The sequence below is a fragment of the Scomber japonicus genome, chromosome 2 (assembly GCF_027409825.1).
Source record: "Scomber japonicus isolate fScoJap1 chromosome 2, fScoJap1.pri, whole genome shotgun sequence".
In the NCBI taxonomy this organism is placed as follows: domain Eukaryota; kingdom Metazoa; phylum Chordata; class Actinopteri; order Scombriformes; family Scombridae; genus Scomber; species Scomber japonicus.
Genome location: NC_070579.1, coordinates 7,004,976 through 7,031,936, shown reverse-complemented (window position 1 = coordinate 7,031,936; position 26,961 = coordinate 7,004,976). Strand labels below are relative to the sequence as shown.

General features: G+C 38.2%; 1 protein-coding gene across 1 annotated transcript in view; it reads right to left on the bottom strand.

Annotated features, from left to right (window-relative positions):
* Window positions 1-667: 667 nt before the first annotated feature.
* Window positions 668-26,961, bottom strand: part of LOC128364915 (B-cell receptor CD22-like) — a 68,980-nt gene continuing 42,686 nt past the window's right edge. The window contains exon 12 of the mRNA XM_053325538.1: window positions 668-783. Coding sequence (XP_053181513.1) covers window positions 668-783 — 116 coding nt within the window. The remainder of the gene's footprint in view (window positions 784-26,961) is intronic.

Below are 26,961 nucleotides of genomic sequence, written 5' to 3'. Positions count from 1 at the left end.
AATCCACTCGCTGCTGCTGTTAAACTCATAGCTGCTCCTCTCATCTCTCTGTGAGGCTTCAGAGACAATAAAATACATCAAATAATGTAAACAACATGTAATAGTCATATCAGTAAACTGTTCTACTTACAGCAGAGAAGAGCGTTGTCTGTTAAGATGCTCGTCGTCTGTGATCTGTGAGCAGAAGTCAGATATCAGGATGTTAAATGACTTGATATCGTGGGAACAGTTCAGCGTGTAAAGAAATACGTGACATATGTGACCGATGTGACCGATGTGTGACATTTGGTGTGATGCATCTCCTCACACTTCTAGTGCATGTTGAGACACTGAATACACCACCATGAGTTCAACATATGTAGTGCATCAGTATGAGAAGTAAGAAGTCACATGCTGAGCACAGTGTTTATTGTAAGTAATAACAAATAAAAATTAAAGTATATCAGGAAATCATTCAGAGATGTGTGTTTAAATCAGATCATAACATGATTTACATCTATAGTTGTAAACTCACTCATTCACAATCATTGTGACTGTAACACAGTGTCACAACCAGAAGTAACAGGACCCCAGAGCGGACCACAGAGACGAGCGAGCACACAGGGGCAAACTCAAAGGCAGGGTTTAATGATAAAGTAGTGGGGAAGTGAGGGAGCAGTGGCTGGGTCTAGGGTGAGGGTTCCAGGGAAGGTGGGTGCGGCAAGGTCCAAAACGGGAAGGCAGTGCACAGGGAGCTGGATCCAGGGATCAGAGGCAGGGCAGCAGCGGGTGGAGTAGGCAAAACTGTAGGGAACAGGAAAGAGCGGTTACACCAGAGGTAAACAGTACTAAGCAGAAGACACAAGAAGACACTGGGGGGGGAGGGTTGAAGGATGAACCGGGTCTTTATACTGCAGCTGATGAGTGTGATTAGAAACAGGTGCGCCAAACCTCCACCACTGGGCCCCGCCTCTGCCAAAGGGAAAGAAAGACAAAACAGGGGAGGAGCACAAGGGGAGGAGACAAGACAGACAAGGAAACTCAGGAGGAGAGCACGTCAGAAATCAGTTCTTCTGCTGTGTAAAGATGCACAGATGCTCTCTACAGTTCATCTCTTTGACCTGTGAACCATGATGCTAACGAGAAAAAAGGCTGAATATTGAGGACAGATTAAAAATATTGTCTTGGTTCAGTCTCATACAGGGTGTAAGAGCAGATTTATGTTAACTGTTGTGGGTCATGGTCTGGCTGTGATTGGCGGGTCAAGTGTAGGAACCTGTGGGGGCTCGTCAGGTGTTTTCCAACCGGAACAGGAAAAACAGTTTTTGACCACTGTGCAGCATCATGTTATGCTCCGTGCAGATGTGGGTGTGTGAGATGTGTGATTTAAAGCATGAGATGTAAAATAAATGGACTTGTTTGCATCTTAACTGAAAAGCAACTGAATTCTCATTAATCCATCATGGTAAAGTGAAAGTTAGGTTAGGTTTCCTGTTGAAATGCCTCAGTGGCTTAAAGCATTGGCTTAGCTTCTACATAGGGAAAACACATTAAAATGACATTGAAACACACCAATATGTCACCATTTGACAGCAAAATGAATCTAAATGTATCTGCAGGGCTAGACACCACAGGAAGTAATTGAGAAAATATGTGTTTTGTTATTCAGGTGAACTGAGCCTTTAAAGCAGACAGTGGAGGGAGACCTCAGTAATGAAGCCTGAATCTGCAACACTGAAGCTTCACCACTAGAGGGCAGTAAAACATCAGAGATACTGAATCACAACCCTGAGACAACATTTTACCATCCATCACTGATTGTTTACACACATTTAAAGTTACATTCAGTATTTTTCACTTTTTAGGTTTGAGTTCCATCTTAATATGTTTACACTTGACATTAAATTCATTAATCACTACACTTCAGTTTCAGAAGCATTGATTGTTCTTGTTGTCAAGTCAAGTCAAGTCAAGTTTTATTTATAAAGCACATTTAAAAACAACCTCAGTTAAACCAAAGTGCTGCACAGTTATTAAAATACAATATAATTACACACAAATGTAATAATAAATAAAAACAATTAAGGAATAATAAGAGCTCAATTTAAAAACTAAAATTAGAATAAAAACAAATAAAAAAGAGTAAAAAATAAAAAGTAAGAAGCCAAGGATTCTCACCTAGCTGGGACTGAATGCCAAGTTTTCAGCAGTGTTTTAAAGTGCCCAACAGACTGTGCAGCTCTAACCTGGAAAGTTAGGCTGTTCCACAGCTTTGGGGCCGCCACTGAGAAGGCTCTGTCCCCACGGGTAGAGAGTCTAGACCGAGGTACTGCCAGGAGCAGCTGGTTTGTTGACCTAAATGTTCAGGAAATACTCTGAGGCTGTACGAGCTCTGATAAATAAGATGGTACCAGACCATTTACACACTTAAAAACAATGAATAAAACCTTGAACTGGATCCTAAAATTAACAGGCAGCCAGTGCAAAGATGCAAGGACGGGACCGATGTGATCACTGCTGCATTTTGAACCACCTGTAAACAGCGCAGTGCTGACTGGTCAAGACCAACAAACAAAGAATTACAGTAGTCTAAGCATGAAGTAACAAAGGTGTGAACAACTTTCTCGAGATCATTCCTGAGATAAGCCTTTACTTTTGCTAATAATCTTAGCTGGAAGAAGCTGTTTTTACAATCAAGCTTATCTGCTTATCGAATCTAAAGTCACTGTCCAAAATAACACCAAGGTTTCTTGCAGATGGGTGACAGTGAGACTTCAGGGTGCCAATGGCGCTGTCATAGCCGTCTAAGAGATTTTGTTGTCCGAATAAAATAATCTCAGTTTTATTTTTGCTCATTGGGAGAGAGTTCACTTCCATCCAAGATTGAATGTCATTGAGGCAGTCTAATAAGACCTGGACAGAGGCTTGCTCATTTGTTTTTAAGGGCATATAGATTTGTACGTCATCTGCAAAGCAATGAAATGAGACATTGTGCTTTCTAAATATGGATCCCAATGGCAACATATATATCGAAAAGAGGAGGGGGCCCAAAATAGAACCCTGAGGCACCCCACAGCTCAGGGAGGAAGTGGCCGAAGTATACTGGCCCAGCTGGACAGAGAAGCTTCTGTCTGAGAGATATGACTGAAACCACTTAAGAACAGTACCCTTAACACCCACAGGTGTTTAAGCGAGACAGGAGGATGTTGTGATCCACTGTGTCAAGGCAGCTGTCAGATCCAGAAGGACCAGGACAGCAGAGTTCCCAGAGTCAACTGATAAAAGAAGGTAATTTAAAACACTTAAAAGTGCCGTTTCAGTGCTATAGCGTGACTTAAAACCAGACTGGCCATTTAGGTCAATAAAAGACTGCAGCTGTTCATTAACCACCTTCTCCAAGATCTTAGAAAGAAAAGGAAGCTTGGAGATAAGCCTAAAGTTGGATAAGACTGTGGGGTCAAGATTATGTTTTTTGATGAGGGGCCGGACCACAACATGTTTAAAGGCAGCTGGGACACATCCAGACATCAAACATGAATTTATCAGATCCATAACACAGGGCCCAATAATATGGAAAACATCCTTAAAAAGACGGGGTGGGATGCTGTCAAGAGGACAGTGAGAAGGTCTGAGGTGCTGGACAATATCAGTTAAAGCTGAAAGAGACACTCAAACGTGTCAAAAACAGCAGGGCAAATGGGAGAGACGGCAGGATCCAATGCAGACAGCAAAAGAGAGGACCTAATATCGGAGATCTTGCCAATGAAAAACCTTAGAAAATCTTCACACAGTTTAAGTGGTTACAGGGGTTTAAAAGAGTATTTAAAGTATTGAACAGGAACTGAGGTTGTACAGTAGTTGAACAAACTCTCACAGTCGAGGTGTCTAAGTATGAAAATGATTCAGTCAGTGATCTACAGCTGTCACTAACAAATATGGACTGTTATACTGAAAAGGCTTCATACTCAGTAAACTTCCACATATTCTGCTTCACTGAGTGACCCCAAAGAGATTAAATGCACTGAAAAGAAGATACACAGCTAACATAACATTTAATGTCTTCTTCAATACAAACTGTGTCTGTGCATCTTCATTTTAGCAACATCCCAAAATCATAATAAAGTATGTTACTGTGACAAGTTTCCTCCTAAACTCGAGGGAAAGTAAGAAATAAATCAGCACAAAAGAACAGATTTAAAGAAAAGATTAACATTTTATTCGTCTTCATATCTGATAAATACATTCAGATCCTGAAAAATAAACATAAAAACGATTTAAAGCTGAAACGTTCTGCACACTGTCGCCCTCTGCAGCAGTGAGAGGGAACTGCAATCATGTTTCCAACTACAGAGATGTTGTGGAAGCTGGCTGTTTATTGTATATCAGCCACTGCAATACCTGGATAATGTGACATTCAGCAAAGTGTGATAGACCTGAGATTACGTTTGATGTGTGAAAATATACAGTAAACTGCACAAGAAGCCAATCAGGATTCCTCAAAAGTGATTAATTACAGTATGTACACATTTAAAATAACAGTTTGCATTGCAGCTCTAATCCTAAATATCTATAACATGTATTAATCTGATATCAGCCTGTTTTTCTTTTCATGAGGCTCCAACCTGACTGGATTTTACTCCAGGTCTTCCTGCTCCTCTGTGTCTTCTGTCTGTGCTGCAGTGACGACCTGCAAGTCTGAGACGTTCTCATATTCAGGATAAGTGTCCAACTGATGGGGAGAGATGTCAAAATGAGGATTAATTCTACTTCATAAGATTGCATGTAATCAGATTTTATTAGAAATGTATTAAATCATGTTTGAAACAGAATTATTTGCTAAAACCTTATTCAGGTGTAATACATTACAGGGTTTTACTCTACAAGTCATATTTTAAATATAAATTAACTTTATAGCTTCATGTTGACAATATAAATGTGTTTGCTTGCTTTCATGAGCCAAGTGATCATAACTGTATTTTAGGATAAGTTCTGTCAATAAGGTTTCTCTCTCTCACCTCTATAGTCTCTACAGGTTCATTCAGGTCAGTGGTGGAGCTCAGAGTTTTCTTCTTCCTGGATTGAAACAATAAAAGAAAAAGAAAAAAGGATTAACTAATAGAAAATCATGATGTAAAAAACTTTAAAAAATATTTGAAGAAAATAAATGGAGGGATGTTTTCTTAATTGTTTTACCTCATCCACAGAATCAAGAGAAGCAGAGGAATCAGCATCAGGACCGCCAGAATACACCTGATGATGTTCATTATAAACACTGATTTCCCAAAAAAATGAGACCAACAGAAAGCAGATTAAACCTCTTGTGTTGTATACAGATGTGTGTGTGTGTGTGTGTGTGTGTGTGTGTGTGTGTGTGTGTGTGTGTGTGTGTGTGTGTGTGTGTGTGTGTGTGTATAACTTACCTTTCACAACAGTCAGATGTAAGGTGGAGTTATGGCGTCCTCTTCTGTTCTGGGCTTCACAGTAATAATTCCCACTGTGTTCAGGTCTGACATCAGTGATGGTGAAGATCTGTCCTGATGCTTTTGGTGAGTCTTCATTCTCCTTGTACCAGGTGTAATTAGCTGCTGGGTTAGCATCACTGCTACAGGTCAGAGTCACTGAACTGCCCTCCACTATCTCAGCAGACGGACTCACTGACACAGAGAGAAGCTTTGGAGCATCTGGAAGAAACATTAAATTAAACAATTAATTAAATTAACAGATTATCAATAAATTGAGGATGTGTTACTACAGTGAAGAATATTCTATAATAATAAATAAATACATCTGAAACCTTAGAGGAATGATGAATGTGATTGTTTGAACATCATGTAACGCAGAGTAAATATGACAACAGTGATTTAAACTGCCTCTTAAAAATCTACTAGAGCTTCTCATAAAATAACAGCAGACTGTGATCCAGGTGCAATAAATCTGACAAATTTATTCAATCTGTTGCATTCAAAATCAGTTTCACTCACATTTCACATCAATAAAGATGTATTCAGATGTATTCTTCCCCAGCTGGTTCTCAGCTGTACAGTAATACTCTCCAGAGTCAGAGGACTGGATGGAGCTGAAGACAAGCTGTGGTTCTTCACTGAGAGGTTGAAGGTCTGGATTTACATTCTTCTTGTACCAGGTGTATTTAGCTGCTGGGTTAGCATCACTGCTACAGGTCAGAGTCACTGAACTGCCCTCAATGATTTCACCAGAGGAACTCAATGACACAGAGGGAAGCTTTGGAGTATCTGGAAGAGATTGCACAAACAAGCGTTAACATGACAATGTCTTATTATAGAACGTAAACTTTTCGATTGGCTCATGAATTTAATTGATTAATGTCCGACATCAGAAACGAAATAATATGTAAAAGAGACCAAATGTATTGTGAACAAATAAAATAGGACCATTAAATACTTTTTAAGTAAACTGTCAGTAAATAAAGGCATTCATATACATTTATAAATACATTTCAAGCTTCAGAGATGCAAGACGGTCTGGCGAACACAGATCTAGAGAGCAGAGGGAGTAGCAGCAGATTGGCCCCCGTATCTTTGACGGATGCTGTGGACATTCAGGTAATTATTCTGCTATATGTCTGCTGCTTTGCCGAAACTGTTTGACAGAGTTGTTTGTAAGTTTTGACAGAGGTAATGTGACTAGATCTAAAGATGATATTTGATAAACATAGGCTATATGCTGTAATTAGTGTTATACTCTATCTGAACCTTTTGATTTTAATACACTGGATGTGTATCGAGAACTACAAATGTCAAGGCCCCTGAGAGCATGTGACCCTTCATGCTCTGTCACTTCGGGTTCAAGTTTCCACCAGATGACATTTTGTTAGTGAAACAGTGGAGTACACTTACACACTGGAAGAGAGCGATATCCGTTAATGGCACAGGAATAACTGTGTGCAGGATCAACAACTCCTCTATAAGAGAGAGATGTTTCTTCCTCAATTTTCTCCTCATTTCTGTACCAGGCATAGGAAGAACGACCAGGAGGAAGACAGCTGCTGAAACAAGTCAGTTTTGGACCGCTCAAAGACCGAAACACCTGCATCTTTACATCTGGATCTGTGAACAACAGAAATGTCATAAAATGCACTGTAACTAACTTGCTACCAGTACAACATCAAACACCAACGAGACTAAACATCAGTCTCATCGTCCTCAACCGTACCCATAATATATTCAATATATTTTTGCCTTTTGCTTTTTTAATGGAACTTGTCCAAGTAAAACTTCACCTTAACTGTGTGCTTTTCATTTGTTTGATCAGTTATTGTCTCAGAAATATATTTTTAAATCTTTTGGACTGGTAAATTTTTATTATATCAAACTGAAGTGATTATCCACAATCTCGATTAGCAAGAACACAATTTCATGATGAATACAAATATTTTAACATGTTTATTTCTGATACACTGACTTCATCATCAGTTTGTGTTCATCAGTACCTGTGACAGTCAGAGTTGTTCCAGGTAAACTACTCCTCCATTCAAAGCTTTGTGTTTTGAATGTGAAGTGATACTGGGCTGAATCGCTCTCTCTCAGGTCAGAGATTCTCAGAGTGGAGTGTCCTCTCTCTGTTTCAAGGAGCTGAACACGACCTGCATACTGGGAGTCTTTACTACGGTCCTCAGGCTGTGAGGGATTCTGCCACTGATGACTACGATCAGGACTGAACCAGAATGATGATGTGATAAATCCATAACTGCTGTATGTGCAGGAAATGTCCACTGATGAGCCTCTGAAGGCACAGATGCTTCTGTCAGTGTAAATCACTCTGTTGCAGGATTCACCACGGGCACCTGAAAGATAAAATTAATAATAATAATAATAATTAAAATTAAGCAACACAGCTAGTGCTAAATACTTAGTTGTGTGTGTGTGTATGTGTACAGAATGTGAAACGTGTCAAGACAGATTGAAGATGAAATAATCTATAATAATCTAGTTGTCAAACTCTTGGTACAAAAGTTTCTCTAATAGGTGAAATACTATTTTTTAAAAATGTCTCTGCAGTAACACAGAGCAGGTTGTATTGTATTGATACTGACAACAGTAGAGCTCAATGCGAAAAACATGGTGCCAATAACAAGTGAGGCAGTGGGGTCACTCATACTAGAAATACATGAAGTCATTGTACAGTACTTTAGATAAAAGGCTCCACAAGATGCTGTTATGTTAGTGGAAGACTGTGAAGAAAACTCACAAACTGGAAGAGAGGGGAAATCCTCATATCCTGTAACAGCACAGGAATAGCTGTCTGCATCATTGAAGTTAGTTGAATAAGTAGAAGATGTTTTTCCACTAATTTTCTTTCCATTCTTGTACCAGATGAAGGAAGAACGATCAGCTAGACAACTGCTGCGACACTTCAGCTCTTTTGAGGAAGGATTGATTGTTGATGGGATCACCTGGAGATCTGGACATGTGAAGAAAGAAAAGAAATGTCATTTATGTTATATATTCATGCACGAAGAAACATTCAAAGTGACATTTCAAATATAGTAACCATTTGAAACTAGATTAAATCTTCCAGTGAAAATGTTACCTGTGACAGTCAAAGTGACTCCAGGTGAACCAGTATATTTCCCTCCTGGTTGGTTTGTTGTGAACATGAACTTGTACTCAGCTGAGTCTCTCTCTCTCAGGTCTGTGATTATCAAAGTGCAGTTGTTCTTATCACAGTGATACTGCACACGACCTGCGTACTCTGAGTCTGTTCTCAGATCCACAGGTTCATTATTATTCTCTTTAGTAAACCAGAGTGTTTCATCAACTGCAGTATCAACATTATTTATCCTGGATGGGTATCTGTAGGTGGAGTTTATGTCCACTGTTGATCCTTTTAAGGCACAGATGTGAGTAGAAGTGTAAGTCACTCCCCAGCCATTCTGACCCTGTACCACTGTAACACAGAGCACATCAGAAACCACAATCAGATTTATAACAAGTTAAGAATCAGTGAATAAGACAAAGTGGATCATGGCACCAATACGATCTTCAGTTGTTGTCATTCAAAGCTCCTCATTGTGCATGAATCTGACTAGAACTGAACTAGAATAAAGTATTTTATCTGTTGATTATCATATTTTATCATTTGTTACTGCTGAGTGTTTCAGCTTCAGTCCATTCATTCTGCAAGCTTTTACTTTACAAACATAAAATGAGTAAAAACTTCACTTTTGGGCGGTTAAAGCAGCAGATCAGTAATGCATCAGTGATGTTTTCACCTTATTAACACTGAGACCTTTTCTGTGTCATTGTTTTTGCTCATGTTAATTTAATTTGTACACACTTTATAACTGTTGTATGACTTTCATTATGTAATTTCTGTACTATGCCTCCATGCACAGGCATAGAAATGTCCAAAGATAATTTAACATACAAACAAACTGGTTAGATGCAGTTTACAGTGAATCTCTCTGCACTGAGACAGAACATCAGACAGTCTGAAGGTGCAGTGAAGAAACAAGAATATATTGAAGCTGTGAACATTAATGTTTTTTTACTGATCAGAATGAGAAGAAGAAATTTAATCATTAGAGAGTCTGTGCTTGTCTTGTTTAGCTTCCTCTTTGTAAGTTCTTTGCTCAAGTTGCTGCTCAATTAAGTGTGAAAACCACAAAGAAATGCAGAACATGACGCGTGGGAAACTACTGATAACAACTAAAATAAAATAGGTGTCAAGAAGTTTTCACAGAAAGAGGAAACTGTTGTGGTTGGAACAGCTAAAACATTTGTCCAGCTCTGCAGTACAGAGTGCAGAAATTAACAAACAGATTAAAAACATCAGGACAAGATAAAATTCTCAGTGCATTGCTGTACCATCATAGAACTATGAATACATTCATATGCATGAATAAAAATATATGATTCTTACAATCTATGGATGGAGGGAGGACAAACCATATCAGCCAGGCCCCACCCCCACCACTCATGACGCAGACACAGATGAACATCCTAATATATTATTATTACAGGGTTAATTAGTGAATACTGATATTATTTTTACCATTTTTAAAAATTATTCATCATACTGCATCAAACATACATGAAACCTAAATATCCTACAATGTAAATGTAGATATACAGTACCTGACACAGAGAGAAGGAAGACAACAAATCCACTCGCTGCTGCTGTTAAACTCATAGCTGCTCCTCTCATCTCTCTGTGAGGCTTCAGAGACAATAAAATACATCAAATAATGTAAACAACATGTAATAGTCATATCAGTAAACTGTTCTACTTACAGCAGAGAAGGACGTTGTCTGTTAAGATGCTCGTCCTCTGTGATCTGTGAGCAGAAGTCAGATATCAGGATGTTAAATGACTTGGTATCGTGGGAACAGTTCAGCGTGTAAAGAAATACGTGACATATGTGACCAATATGACCGATGTGTGACATTTGGTTTGATGCATCTCCTCACACTTCTAGTGCATGTTGAGACACTGAATACACCACCATGAGTTCAACATATGTAGTGCATCAGTATGAGAAGTAAGAAATAACACGCTGAGCACAGTGTTTATTGTAAGTAATAACAAATAAAAATTAAAGTATATCAGTAAATGATTCAGAGATGTGTGTTTAAATCAGATCATAACATGATTTACATCTATAGTTGTAAACTCACTCATTCACAATCATTGTGACTGTAACACAGTGTCACAACCAGAAGTAACAGGACCCCAGAGCGGACCACAGAGATGAGCTAGCACACAGGGGCAAACTCAAAGGCAGGGTTTAATGATAAAGTAGTGGGGAAGTGAGGGAGCAGTGGCTGGGTCTAGGGTGAGGGTTCCAGGGAAGGTGGGCGCGGCAAGGTCCAAAATGGGAAGGCAGTGCACAGGGAGCTGGATCCAGGGAACAGAGGCAGGGCAGCAGCGGGTAGAGTAGGCAAAAGTAGTCAGAAATCAGTTCTTCTGCTGTGTAAAGATGCACCGATGCTCTCTACAGTTCATCTCTTTGACCTGTGAACCATGATGCTAACGAAAAAAAAGGCTGAATATTGAGGACAGATTAAAAATATTGTCTTGGTTCAGTCTCATATAGGGTGTAAGAGCAGATTTATGTTAACTGTTGTGTGTCATGGTATGGCTGTGATTGGCGGGTCAAGTGTAGGAACCTGTGGGGGCTCGTCAGGTGTTTTCCAACCGGAACAGGAAAAACAGTTTTTGACCACTGTGCAGCATCATGTTACGCTCCGTGCGGATGTGTGTGTGTGTGTGAGATGTGTGATTTAAAGCATGAGATGTAAAATAAATGGACTTGTTTGCATCTTAACTGAAAAGCAACTGGATTCTCATTAATCCATCATGGTAAAGTAGAAGCGTGTCAATTAGGTTTCCTGTTGAAATGCCTCAGTGGCTTAAAGCATTGGCTTAGCTTCTACATAGGGAAAACACATTAAAATGACATTGAAACAAACCAATATGTCACCATTTGACAACAAAATGAATCTAAATGTATCTGCAGGGCTAGACACCACAGGAAGTAATTGAGAAAATATGTGTTTTGTTATTCAGGTGAACTGAGCCTTTAAAGCAGACAGTGGAGGGAGACCTCAGTGATGAAGCCTGAATCTGCAACACTGAAGCTTCACCACTAGAGGGCAGTGAAACATCAGAGATACTGAATCACAACCCTGAGACAACATTTTACCATCATCACTGATTGTTTACACACATTTAAAGTTACTTTCAGTACTTTTCACTTTTTAGGTTTGAGTTGCATCTTAATATGTTTACACTTGACATTAAATTCATTAATCATTACAGTTCAGTTTCAGAAGCATTGATTGTTCTTGTTGTCAAGTCACGTCAAGTTTTATTTTTTAAAGCACATTTAAAAACAACCTCAGTTAAACCAAAGTGCTGCACAGTTATTAAAATACAATGTAATCACACACAAATATAATAATAAATAAAAACAATAAAGGAATAGTAAGAGCTCCATTTAAAAACTAAAATTAGAATAAAAACAAATAAAAAAGAGTAAAAAATAAAAAGTAAGAAGCCAAGGATTCTCACCAAGCTGGGACTGAACGCCAAGGAAAAAAGATAGGTTTTCAGCAGTGTTTTAAAATGCCCAACAGACTGTGCAGCTCTAACCTGGAAAGGTAGGCTGTTCCACAGCTTGGGGGCCGCCACTGAGAAGGCTCTGTCCCCACGGGTAGAGAGTCTAGACCGAGGTACTACCAGGAGCAGCTGGTTTGTTGACCTAAATGTTCAGGAAATACTGTGAGGTTGTACGAGCTCTGATAAATAAGATGGTGCCAGACCATTTAAACACTTAAAAACAATTAAAATCTTGAACTGGATCCTAAAATTAACAGGCAGCCAGTGCAGAGATGCAAGGACAGGACCGATGTGATCACGCCGTTTCTTTCCAGTCAGCAGGTGGGCGGCTGCATTTTGAACCACCTGTAAACGGCGCAGTGCTGACTGGTCGAGACCAACAAACAAAGAGTTACAGTAGTCTAAGCATGAAGTAACAAAGGTGTGAATAACTTTCTCGAGATCATTCCTGGGGAGATAAGCCTTTACTTTTGCTAATAATCTTAGCTGGAAGAAGCTGTTTTTACAATCGAGCTTATCTGGTTATCGAACCAAAGTCACTGTCCAAAATAACACCAAGGTTTCTTGCAGATGGGTGACAGTGAGACTTCAGGGTGCCAATGGCGCTGTCATAGCCATCTAAGAGATTTTGTTGTCCGAATAAAATAATCTCAGTTTTATTTTTGCTCATTGGGAGAGAGTTCACTTCCATCCAAGATTGAATGTCATTGAGGCAGTCTAATAAGACCTGGACAGAGGCTTGCTCATTTGTTTTTAAGGGCATATAGATTTGTACATCATCTGCAAGGCAATGAAATGAGACATTGTGCTTTCTAAATATGGATCCCAATGGCAACATATATATCGAAAAGAGGAGGGGGGCCAAAATAGAACCCTGAGGCACCTCACAGCTCAGGGGGGAAGTGGCCGAAGTATACTGGCCCAGCTGGACAGAGAAGCTTCCGTCTGAGAGACATGACTGAAACCACTTAAGAACAGTACCCTTAACACCCACAGGTGTTTAAGCGAGACAGGAGGATGTTGTGATCCACTATGTCAAAGGCAGCTGTCAGATCCAGAAGGGCCAGGACAACAGAGTTCCCAGAGTCAAAATCCTTCAAAGTGCCATTTCAGTGCTATAGCGTGACTTAAAACCAGAACTTCTCGGAAATGCCTTTAGATCAATAAAAGACTGCAGCTGTTCATTAACCACCTTCTCCAAGATCTTAGAAAGAAAAGGAATCTTGGAGATAGGCCTAAAGTTGGATAAGACTGTGGGGTCAAGATTATGTTTTTTGATGAGGGGCCGGACCACAACATGTTTAAAGGCAGCTGGGACACATCCAGACATCAAAGATGAATTTATCAGATCCATAACACAGGGCCCAATAATATGGAAAACATCCTTAAAAAGACGGGGTGGGATGCTGTCAAGAGGACAGTGAGAAGGTCTGAGGTGCTGGACAATATCAGTTAAAGCTGAAAGAGAAACTTGCTCAAATGTGTCAAAAACAGCAGGGCAAACGGGAGAGACGGCAGGATCCAATGCAGACAGCAAAAGAGAGGACCTAATATCGGAGATCTTGCCAATAAAAAACCTTAGAAAATCTTCACACAGTTTAAGTGGTTACAGGGGTTTAAAAGAGTATTTAAAGTATTGAACAGGAACTGAGGTTGTATAGTAGTTGAACAAACTCTCACAGTCGAGGTGTCTAAGTATGAAAATGATTCAGTCAGTGATCTACAGCTGTCACTAACAAATATGGACTGTTATACTGAAAAGGCTTCATACTCAGTAAACTGCCACATATTCTGCTTCACTGAGTGACCCCAAAGAGTTTAAATGCACTGAAAAGAAGATAAACAGCTAACATGACAATTAATGTCTTCTTTAATACAAACTGTGTCTGTGCATCTTCATTTTAGCAACATCCCAAAATCATAATAAAGTATGTTACTGTGACAAGTTTCCTCCTAAACTCGAGGGAAAGTAAGAAATAAATCAGCACAAAAGAACAGATTTAAAGAAAATATTTAAATTTTATTCGTCTTCATATCTGATAAATACATTCAGATCCTGAAAAATAAACATAAAAACGATTTAAAGCTGAAACTTTCTGCACACTGTCGCCCTCTGCAGCAGTGAGAGGGAACTGCAATCATGTTTCCAACTACAGAGATGTTGTGGAAGCTGGCTGTTTATTGTATATCAGCCACTGCAATACCTGGATAATGTGACATTCAGCAAAGTGTGATAGACCTGAGATTATGTTTGATGTGAGAAAATATACAGTAAATTGCACAAGAAGCCAATCATGATTCCTCAAAAGTGATTAATTACAGTATGTACACATTTAAAATAACAGTTTGCATTGCAGCTCTAATCCTAAATATCTATAATATGAATTAATCTGATATCAGCCTGTTTTTCTTTTCATGAGGCTCCAACCTGACTGGATTTTACTCCAGGTCTTCCTGCTCCTCTGTGTCTTCTGTCTGTGCTGCAGTGACGACCTACAAGTCTGAGACGTTCTCATATTCAGGACCAGAGTCCAACTGATGGGGAGAGATGTCAAAATGAGGATTAATAGACCTCCTTTGTGAAAATGGCATGTAATAAGATTTTATTAGAAATGTATTAAATCATGTTTGAAACAGAATTATTTGCTAAAACCTTATTCAGGTGAAATACATTGCAGGGTTTTACTCTACAAGTCATATTTTAAATATAAATTAACTTTACAGCTTCATGTTGACAATATAAATGTGTTTGCTTGCATTCATGAGCCAAGTGATCATAACTGTATTTTAGGATGAATTCTGTCAATAAGGTTTCTCTCTCTCACCTCTATAGTCTCTTCAGGTTCATTCAGGTCAGTGGTGGAGCTCAGAGTTTTCTTCTTCCTGGATTGAAACAATAAAAGAAAAAGAAAAAGGATTAACTAATAGAAAATCATGGTGTAAAAAACTTTAAAAATATTTGAAGAAAATAAATGGAGGGATGTTTTCTTAATTGTTTTACCTCATCCACAGAATCAAGAGAAGCAGAGGAATCAGCATCAGGACCACCAGAATAAACCTGATGATGTTCATTATGAACACTGATTTCCCTAAAAAATGAGACCAACAGAAAGCAGATAAACATCCAACACACAAACATTGTGTGTGTGTGTGTGTGTGTGTGTGTGTGTGTGTGTGTGTGTGTGTGTGTGTATAACTTACCTTTCACAACAGTCAGATGTAAGGTGGAGTTATGACTTCCTCTTCTGTTCAGGGCTTCACAGGAATAATTCCCACTGTGTTCAGGTCTGACATCAGTGATGGTGAAAATCTGTCCTGATGCTTTTGGTGAGTCTTCATTCTCCTTGTACCAGGTGTAATTAGCTGCTGGGTTAGCATCACTGTTACAGGTCAGATTCACTGAACTGCCCTCCACTATCTCAGCAGAGGGACTCACTGACACAGAGGGAAGCTTTGGAGCATCTGGTGAGCAAAATGTATCAAATGAATTTGCTTTTAGCATGGCTTTGTATTAATTTTGAATGTGACAATTTGTGTTTTATTTCACTGTAAAAGCTTTCACTGTTGTGTCACTAATGGTTTTTCCATCTACAAAACAAGCAAACAAAAAAACAAACAAAACAAAAACAAAACAAGCCAAAAGTCCACACAGTGTCTGAGAACTGCAATGTCCTTAACTGTTTTGAACACCACAGACTTACTTCTAAAAAGTCGAAGTAAGAAAGCTATTAAAGGGCATATATTTCCCCAGACTGAGCTCAGGAAAGTGTCTAGAAGATTTCAGATTAAGAGGCCTTCTAAATTATAGGTACCATGTTGACATAAAGTTTTGAATTTACACTTTACTACTTACACAGGACATCTATGAAGAGAGACGATGAGTTGATCTGTCTATATTGATTCTCAGACTTGCAGTAGTACATCGCTCTGTCCTCAGAGCTGATGGAGGTGAATTCATATACTCCTTCTGGTCCATGAAACAGTGTTTGGTTCTCCTTGTACCAGGTGTAATTAGCTGCTGGGTTAGCATCACTGCTACAGTTCAGAGTCACTGAACTGCCCTCCACTATCTCAGCAGAGGGACTCACTGACACAGAGGGAAGCTTTGGAGCATCTGGTGAGAAACATTAAATTAAACAATTAATTAAATTAACACAGATTATCAGAAAATTGAGGATGTGTTACTACAGTGTAGAATATTCTATATAAATAATAAATACATCTGAAACCTTAGAGGAAATATGAATTTGATGGTTTGAACATCATGTAACGCAGAGTAAATATGACAATAGTGATTTAAACTGCCTCTTATAAATCTACTAGAGCGTCTCATAAAATAACAGCAGACTGTGATCCAGGTGCAATAAAATCTGACAATTTTATTCAATCTGTTGCTTTCAAAATCAGTTTCACTCACATTTCACATCAATAATGTATTCAGATGTCCTCTTCCCCAGCTGGTTCTCAGCTGTACAGTAATACTCTCCAGAGTCAGAGGACTGGATGGAGCTGAAGACAAGCTGTGGTTCTTTACTGAGAGGTTGAAGGTCTGGATTTACATTCTTCTTGTACCAGGTGTATTTAGCTGCTGGGTTAGCATCACTGCTACAGGTCAGAGTCACTGAACTGCCCTCAATGATTTCACCAGAGGGACTCACAGACACAGAGGGAAGCTTTGGAGCATCTGGTGTGCAAAACAACATTCATTAATATTATCATGCAGGATACAATGATGTATTATACGTTGAGTCAGACAAATTTCTCCCAGTGTTTTTTTTTTAACAAGGTTGAGGAGATTAACAGCTGTATGTTGCTTTCTAAATAAACGGTTTCACTCACATTTCACACCAATAAAGATGTATTCAGATGTCCTCTTTCCCAGCTGGTTCTCAGCTGTACAGTAATACTCTCCAGAGTCAGAGGACTGGATGGAGCTGATGACAAGCTGTGGTTCTTTACTGAGAGGTTGAAGGTCTGGATTTACATTCTCCTTGTACCAGGTGTATTTAGCTCCTGGGTTAGCATCACTGCTACAGGTCAGAGTCACTGAACTGCCCTCAATGATTTCACCAGAGGGACTCACTGACACAGAGGGAAGCTTTGGACCATCTGGAAGAGATTGTACAAACAAGCATTAACATGAGAATGTGTTATTAGAGAACGTAAACTTTTCAATTGGCTCATGAATTTAATTGATTATTTTCCGACATCAGAAATGAAATACTATGTAAAAGAGACCAAATGTATTGTGAACAAATAAAATGGGACCAAGTAAATTGTCAGTAAATAAATGCATTTGTATACATTTATAAATAAATTTAAAGCTTCAGAGATGCAAGACGGTCTGGCAAACACAGATCTAGAGAGCAGAGGGAGTAGCAGCAGATTGGCCCCTGCATCTTTGACATATGCTGTGGACACTCAGGTAATTATTCTGCTATATGTCTGCTGCTGTGCCAAACTGTTTAGCAGAGCTGTAAGTTTTGACAGAGGTAATGTGACTAGATCTAAAGATAATATTTGATAAACATATAAGCTGTAATTAGTGTTATACTCTATCTGAACCTTTTGATTTTAATACACTGGATTTATGAGTATCGAGAACTACAATGTCAAGGCCCCTGAGAGCATGTGACCCTTCATGCTCTGTCACTTCGGGCTCAAGTTTCCACCAGATGACATTTTGTTAGTGAAACAGTGGAGTACACTTACACACTGGAAGAGAGCGATATCCGTTAATGGCACAGGAATAGCTATGTGTAGGATTAACAACTCCTCTATAAGAGAAAGATGTTTCTTCCTCAATTTTCTCCTCATTTCTGTACCAGGCATAGGAAGAACGACCAGGAGGAAGACAGTTGCTGAAACAATTCAGCTTTGGACCGCTGGAAGTTTGAAACACCTGCATCTTTACATCTGGATCTGTGAACAACAGAAATGTCACCTTAACTGTGTGCTTTTCATTTGTTTGATCAGTTATTGTCTCAGAAATATATATTTTTAAATCTTTTGGACTGGTGAATTTTTATTATATCAAACTGAAGTGATTATCCACAATCTCTATTAGCAAGAACACAATTTCATGATGAATACAAATATTTTAACATGTTAACTTCTGATACACTGACTTCATCATCAGTTTGTGTTCATCAGTACCTGTGACAGTCAGAGTTGTTCCAGGTAAACTACTCCTCCATTCAAAGCGTTCTGTTTTGAATGTGAAGTGATACTGGGCTGAATCGCTCTCTCTCAGGTCAGAGATTCTCAGAGTGGAGCTTCGTCTCTTTGTTTGAAGGACCTGAACACGACCTGCATACTGGGAGTCTTCACTATGGTCCTCAGGCTGTGAGGGATTCTGCCACTGATGACTACGATCAGGACTGAACCAGAATGATGATGTGATAGATTCAGAACTGCTGTATGTGGAGGAAATGTCCACTGATGAGCCTCTGAAGGCACAGATGCTTCTGTCAGTGTAAATCACTCTGTTGCAGGATTGAACATGATGGACACCTGAAAGATAAAATTAATTTAAAACAGCACAGTTAGTCCTAAATACTTAGTCGTGTGTTTGTGTGTGTGTGTGTGTGTGTGTGTGTGTGTGTGTGTGTGTGTGTTTCACATGAGCTAAACTGTTAAATCAACATATTTCTCTGCAGTAACACAGAACAGGTTGTATTGTATTGATTCTGACAACAGTGGAGCTCAATAAGAAAAACATGGTGCCAATAACAAGTGAGGCAGTGGGGTCACTCATACTAGAAATACATGAAGTCATTGTACAGAACTTTAGATAAAAGGCTTCACAAGATGATGTTATGTTAGTGGAAGACTGTGAAGAAAACTCACAAACTGGAAGAGAAGGGAAATCCTCATATCCTGTAACAGCACAGGAATAGCTGTCTGCATAATTGAAGTTTGATGAATAAGTAGAAGATGTTTCTCCACTAATATTCTTTCCATTGTTGTACCAGATGAAGGAAGAACGATCAGGTAGACGACAGCTGCTGTGACACTTCAGCTTTTCTGAGGAAAGATTGATTGTTGACCGGATCACCTTCACCTGGAGATCTGGATATGTGAAGAAAGAACAGAAATGTAATTTATGTTCATACACACACAGACATTCACAGAACTATTTCCAAGATATTAACCATTTGAAACTAGATTAAATCTTCCAGTGAAAATGTTACCTGTGACAATCAAAGTGACTCCAGGTGAACCAGTATATTTCCCTCCTGGTTGGTTTGTTGTGAACATGAACTTGTACTCAGCTGAGTCTCTCTCTCTCAGGTCTGTGATTCTCAGAATGCAGTCGTTCTTATCACAGTGATGCTGCACACGACCTGCGTACTCTGAGACTGTTCTCAGATCCACAGGTTCTTTATTACTCCCTTTGGTAAACCACAGTGTTTCATTAACTGCAGTATCAACATTATTTATCCTGGATGGGTATCTGTAGGTGCAGTTTATGTCCACTGTTGATCCTTTTAAGGCACAGATGTGAGTAGAAGTGTAAGTCACTCCCCAGTCATTCTGACCCTGTACCACTGTAACACAGAGCACATCAGAAACCACAATCAGATTTATAACAAGTTAAGAATCAGTGAATAAGACAAAGTCTTCAGTTGTTGTCATTCAGAGCTCCAAAACTAGAACTGAACTTCAGTGATGCATCAGTGTTGTTGTAACTGTATTTAAACTTACAGTTTTTCCTTTTTCTCAAGCTAATTTACTTTACACACTTTATAATTCCAAAGATATTTTTAATATACGAACAAACTGGTTATATGCAGTTTACAGTGAATCTCTCTGCACTGAGACAGAACATCAGACAGTCTGAAGGTGCAGTGAAGGAACAAGAATATATTGAAGCTGTGAACATTAAAGTTGTTTTACTGAACAGGATGAGAAGAAGAAACTGAATCATTAGAGTGTCTGTCCTTGTCTTGTTTAGCTTCCTCTTTGTAAGTTCTTTGGTCAAGTTGCTGCTCAATTAAGTGTGAAAACCACAAAGAAATGCAGAACATGACGTGTGGGAAACTACTGAGAGTGGCTAAAATGAAACAGGTGTCAATAAGTTTTCACAGAAAGAGGAAACTGTTGTGGTTGGAACAGCTAAAACAGTTGTCCAGCTCTACAGTACAGAGTGCAGAAATTAACTGATTAAAAACATCAGGACAAGATAAAATTCTCGCATTGCTGTACCATCATATAACTATGAATACATTCAAATGCATGAATAAAAATATATGATTCTTACAATCTATGGAGGGAGGGAGGACAAACCATATCAGCCAGGCCCCACCCCCACCACTCAGTTAATACTAATAATATTTTTACTATTTTGTCTTAATTCAACACGTTACTGAGTAAATGTGTTAAATGTCCTACAATGTAAATGTAGATATACAGTACCTGACACAGACAGAAGGAAGACAACAAATCCACTCGCTGCTGTTAAACTCATAGCTGCTCCTCTCATCTCTCTGTGAGGCTTCAGAGACAATAAAATACATCAAATAATGTAAACAACATGTAATAATCATATCAGTAAACTGTTCTACTTACAGCAGAGAAGGACATTTTCTGTTAAGATGCTCGTCTTCTGTGATCTGTGAACAGAAGTCAGATATCAGGCTTAACTTAAATGAATACATTTACTTCCTCTTTCTTATTATTATGAATATGCATGAGGGGCCAAGTGATTGTATAGGCGTACGTGACAACCAAGTGTTCCTGTTTTCTAGAGACCTAATGTGATCTTTGTAGAGATAATAAGACACCAGTGTTCTGGCCTTTTAGCATTTTAAAGACAGAAGAGAAATAATAACACTTTTTTTTATCATCTTCATGTTTTTAAGTGTGTTTATAGTTCAGTGTCTAAAGAAAACACATTACATATGTGTGACACTTGGTTTGATGCATCTCCTCACACTTCTAGTGCATGTTGAGACACTGAATACACCACCATGAGTTCAAAGAGATGTAGTGCATCAGTATGGGAAGTAAGAAGTAAAATGCTGAGCACAGTGTTTATTGTATGTATAAAGAAACAAATACAAATTAATGTACATCAAAAAAGTGATACAGGGATCTGTGTTCAAATCAGATCATAACATGTTTTATATTTACAGTTGTAAACTCACTCATTCACAATCACTCTGACTGTAACACAGAGCTCATCAGAAATCAGTTCTTCTGCTGTGTAAAGATGCAGCGATGGTCTCTTCAGTTCATCTCTTTGACCTGTGAACCATGATACAGTTTAACTGAACAATAAAATAACAAATGTTCTATCAGGTATATTTGTACTGAGATGTCCTTTATCTAAAGACTGTGTAAAGTGAATTCAGACATTTTCTTCTAAACACATTAAATAGGTCATAAATGTATTTTTTAAAAACGTGTAAAAAGCAATTCAACCATTTAGATTTGAATTGTGGAGCTAGGCTTCACAAACTGTGTTTCAAGATTTCTGTGTTCAGGATTTAGTGGGCGGGTCTGATTAACATAAACCCGCCCCTGCTGCTGTAGAGGTATAAATACATTCAGCACACACTCTACTACAACTACAGTCTACAGTTAGCTGAGTTAGCCGCCAAGCTAGCAGCTGAGTTAGCAGCAGAAAGCTCTCAGACACAGGCTGTGTCTCAATTCCGACCCAACTGCGAGGCTGCATCCTCGAAGTACGCGGCCTTTGCGGCCTTCGAAGGATGCAGCCTTGAGGAACCTCCGAAGGACGCATCAAACGTTGTTAAATGAGACGGTCTAGCCTTCGAGGCATTTCCTGGTTGCGTCACCAGCTGTTCCCGCCCATAAGACGAGAAAGACGTCTCGACCGAAAGACGGTGAAAAAGCTGACAAAATTATAAGAGAGAAGAAAGGAGAAGAATAAAGGAAAGGAGAAGAAAGAAGGAAAACACACAAGAGAAAGAATAATAAAATAATAATAATCTGTAAATAGTTATTCCTGATGTAATTTTTGTAAATAGTTAAATGTTTCATCACTTGATAATAAAAGAAAATATTTAATCCCTTGTTCTTCCTGAACAGTAGCACTTTATGCCGTTTGTTAACCCTGTTATAAATTGTACTTAAGTTGTAAATACTAAATGGAATAGACAACGTGTAACAATTGACAATATTTTTTATTTTATAACATTAACATAAAATCACCACTTCTTTTTCGCCTGGTGGGGCTGGACCTTCCCCTCCATGCCCATCTTTTCCAGTATTGTTCTAAACAAAGAGGGAAGCAAGAGAAAAGGTAAACACAGGGATGCTATGTTAACAGACAAAAGGGTTCTAATATAGCAAAAAATTATCATAATAATGAAGTATAACATATAATAGTGACAATCCCAAACGTAGCTCTTTATCAAAATCTAAATTTGTTCATCTTAGTCTATATATATATATATATATATATATATATATGTATATATATATATGTGTGTATATATATGTATATATATAAATATAAGTAAATATATATATATAAATATATATATATATATAAATAAGTCAAATAATAAAATATAAGTAATTAGTAAAAGTATAAAAGTATAAGTAGTAATAAGTACAAATAATTAAATAAAACAAACCAATACTTACACTTGAATGAAAAGTCTTCACCTGTTGGTGTCGCCATTGTTGTGTTTTCGCGGCACTGAACAGCGCCGCGCAAAGGATCTTGGGATCTGGGAGGCCGCGAAGGATAGTAGCGATGCATCCTCGAAAAAGAGGGAAAAGAAGGCCGCATTTCAAGGCTGCATTTGAAGGAGTCTTCAAATTGGGACAGCCTTCGCGCGGCGTTGTGACGTAATCGGCCTCTAAATGCGTACTTCGAGGATGCAGCCTCGCAATTAGGACCAGATTGGGACACAGCCATAGAGTCCATGTTTCTGGTAGAGGTGGTGACTTTGATTGACAGGTGACACTTGGTAGGGGGCGGGGTTTCAGCGGACTCGGCGGGCACTCCCACAGTGTTTGGACGCAAAGAAAGAGGCTTTTACACAACTTTGAAGCTAAAAAAATTTTAAAATACTAAATAAACATTTCCTTTTGCAAATTTAATCAGCAATCCACCTGTCAGGTGTCTAATTAGTGTTAATTATTAATTTAGTTTTAATGCTAAGTGTTACATTTGTTTGATTACATTGTTTTGTTTTGGGGTTTTTTACTAATTAGACAATAATTAAACTATTTATTCCTATTTTCAATCATTCCTATTACAAAAAAATAAAATGCTAACAAAATAATAATACTAATAACAACAATATCAAAACATTCAATTATCAATAAAAATAAACAAAACAATCGAACTTTTCTGACAGGCTCAGGGGTTGGCATCACCACTTCAGTCCTGACTGAGGACGAAGACGAACAGGAACAGACAAAGAGGATGAAGAGGACCTGACCTTGTAACCACAAAGCCACACAGCTCAAATATTTTTGCTTTTTTTCAAAATCACTACAGTTTTTCTATATTTAGAAATTATCAATTGATTGTAATGTTATTTTAACATTAATTTAAATAAACAAAATAAAAAAGATGTCCATAAGATCTTATATTTATTCTCCCCACTCCATCATTAAAACATTAAAAATCAATGAGACAATTACACACAGGTTATATAAATTTAGCTTCAGCTCACAAAATATTGACGCATTTCAAGCAGTTCACACCCACACCTGTTATTTCTCATGCTGAGAGCTGATAGATCCCACCCTTTCTTATATACAGTCTATGATCCCACCACACAGAAACTAATATACCACAGAAATGAACAAAGAGGCCTTCATAGTTGTCCCGTGTTAGCGACCAGCCAATCAGAAAATACTATTTCTTGTTGCTGGGTAAATTTGGAAAATAAGTCCAACAGTTAGCAGCACCAACCAGTCACTAAGGTTAGCGGTTGCTAACGGCTGCTAACTGTTGCTAACGCTGGCATAGTTACTGCTAACGTTTTTCCCTTTTTCTTTAATTTTCTGACTCTGACGGTTAATAAGGTCATATTTACATAAAAACGAGCTATAATTAATAACTCACCATGACTTTCTTTGGCAGAGAGCAGCATAATTGTGACTGCTCCATGTTTCTTTTCTTTTCTTAGGGTTTGTTGGGGTCAGCTCCTTTGGTCTGGATGTCTGTGTCGCTGCTCTGATGGAAAGAGAGCTGCAGCCTCTCAACACGGTCTTTTATAATGGGGAAGCTGGTTTAACTACTATTCAATTAATACAGTTCATTTTTATTTGTTTATGTAGCTAATAGTCAGATCATGTCCTCAAAATTCACCTTCCTATAATTAAGTTATCTATTTTTAATCTAATTTATTGTCTATTGTAAGGGTTTTGGTAACCACGGGTTACATTCGCCCTCAGGTTCAGCTCTTTCTTCATATAACGGTCCACTACAACACCCTCATCAGTGTTAATGTTAACGCCAATCAATCTCACATCTAAACATGAGAAAGTAGAATTGCCATTTGAGTCATTCAGTGTGCGATTTATGGATGTACAAGATGGCTGATGTGTTTACTGTAAATATTGTCGTGTGTATTGACACTTCCAAACATGTCAAGTAGAGTTCTGTTTACATGCTTTGTTTACCTACCACCTTCGAATCTCAGTCCCCTCCACCCTCCAAGAAAGGAAATGGCCAAAAAAGAGATGAAATGCTGGAGTAGATTTGACTGTCAGCAGAATACAGCTCTTTACCACCATCTGGTGGCAAAACGTTCAAACTACAACTGGATTTAAAATGTATGTTTTACAATGTCTTAAATGCTCTACATGGGTAATTCGCTTTTCTCACTTTACTGGATTGTGTAACTTTAATACTTTTTTCCAACCTGTACTATAAAATTCTATAACACAGTCTATCACCACTTTTGCCTGTATGTTGTTTATAAAATGAATAATCCGGTGATCTGAGTGTCCTAGCTGCTTGTGGGACTGCATGATAACCACCTTTCACAGTAGTGTAGCAATGATCAAGGATACTCCGCTCTGGTAGCGCAGGTGACATGCTATCCTATATTTAGGGAGTTCACTGGATAAGTTTGATGTATTAAAGTCACCTAGGATTCACTCACAGCTTTTTTTTCTTTTTAATTATTTGATAAAAATAGAAAGAAACCCACAAAATGTCACCATTTGACAACAATATTAATCCAAAACTATCTGCAGGATTAGCCACTACCGGAAGTCAGAGAGAAAATGTGTTTTTTTTGTTATTCATGTGAACTGAGCCTTTAAAGCAGACAGTGGAGGGAGACCTCAGTGATGAAGCCTGAATCTGCAACAGCTTCACCACTAGAGGAGAGTGAAACATCAGAGATACTGAATCACTGATTGTTTACACACATTCAAAGTTACTTTTAGTACTTTTCACTTTTTATGATTGAGTTACATCTTAATATGTTTAATCTTGTAATTCAATTAATTAAGCATTACAGTTAGAGGTTCAGTTTCAGAAGCATTGATTGTTCACATTGGGGACCTTGTTGTACAGTAGTTGAACAAACTCTCACAGTCGAGGTGTCTAAGTATGAAAATGATTCAGTCAGTGATCTACAGCTGTCACTAACAAATATGGACTGTTATACTGAAAAGGCTTCATACTCGGTAAACTGCCACATATTCTGCTTCTCTGAGTGACCGCAAATAATTTAAATGCAATTGACAGGAGTGTAAACAACTCAAATGACATTTAAGGCCTTCAATATAAACTGTGTCTGTGTATTCTTCTCTTCTATCTATTTTAGCAACATCCCAAAATCATAATAAAGTATGTTACGAACAGATTTAATGAAAAGAATAAAATTTTATTGTCTTATTTGCTGTTTAATACATTCAGATCATGAAAAATGAACATAAAAACTATTTCAAGCTGAAACTTTCTGCACACTGTCGCCCTCTGCAGCAGTGAGAGGGAACTGAAATCATGTTTCCAACTACAGAGATGTTGTGGAAGCTGGCTGTTTATTGTATATCAGCCACTGCAATACCTGGATAATGTGACATTCAGCAAAGTGTGATAGACCTGAGATTAAGTTTGATGTGTGAAAATATACAATAAACTGCACAAGAAGCCAATCATGATTCCTCAAAAGTGATTAATTACAGTATGTACACATTTAAAATAACAGTTTGCATTGCAGCTCTAATCCTAAATATCTATAATATGAATTAATCTGATATCAGCCTGTTTTTCTTTTCATGAGGCTCCAACCTGACTGGATTTTACTCCAGGTCTTCCTGCTCCTCTGTGTCTTCTGTCTGTGCTGCAGTGACGACCTGCAAGTCTGAGACGTTCTCATATTCAAGACCAGAGTCCAACTGATGGGGAGAGATGTCAAAATGAGGATTAATGGACCTACTTCATGAAAATGGCATGTAATAAGATTTTATTAGAAATGTATTAAATCATGTTTGAAACAGAATTATTTGCTAAAATCTTATTCAGGTGAAATACATTACAGGATTTTACTGTACAAGTAAGATTTTAAATATAAATTAACTTTACAGCTTCATGTTGACAATATAAATGTGTTTGCATGCATTCATGAGCCAAGTGATCATAACTGTATTTTAGGGTAAGTTCTGTCAATAAGGTTTCTCTCTCTCACCTCTATAGTCTCTACAGGTTCATTCAGGTCAGTGGTGGAGCTCAGAGTTTTCTTCTTCCTGGATTGAAACAATAAAAGAAAAAGAAAAAGGATTAACTCAGAAAATCATGATGTAAAAAACTTTAAAAACATTTAAAGAAAATAAATGGAGGGTGTTTTCTTAATTGTTTTACCTTGTCCACAGAATCAAGAGAAGCAGAGGAATCAGCATCAGGACCGTCAGAATCAACCTGATGATGTTCTTCAT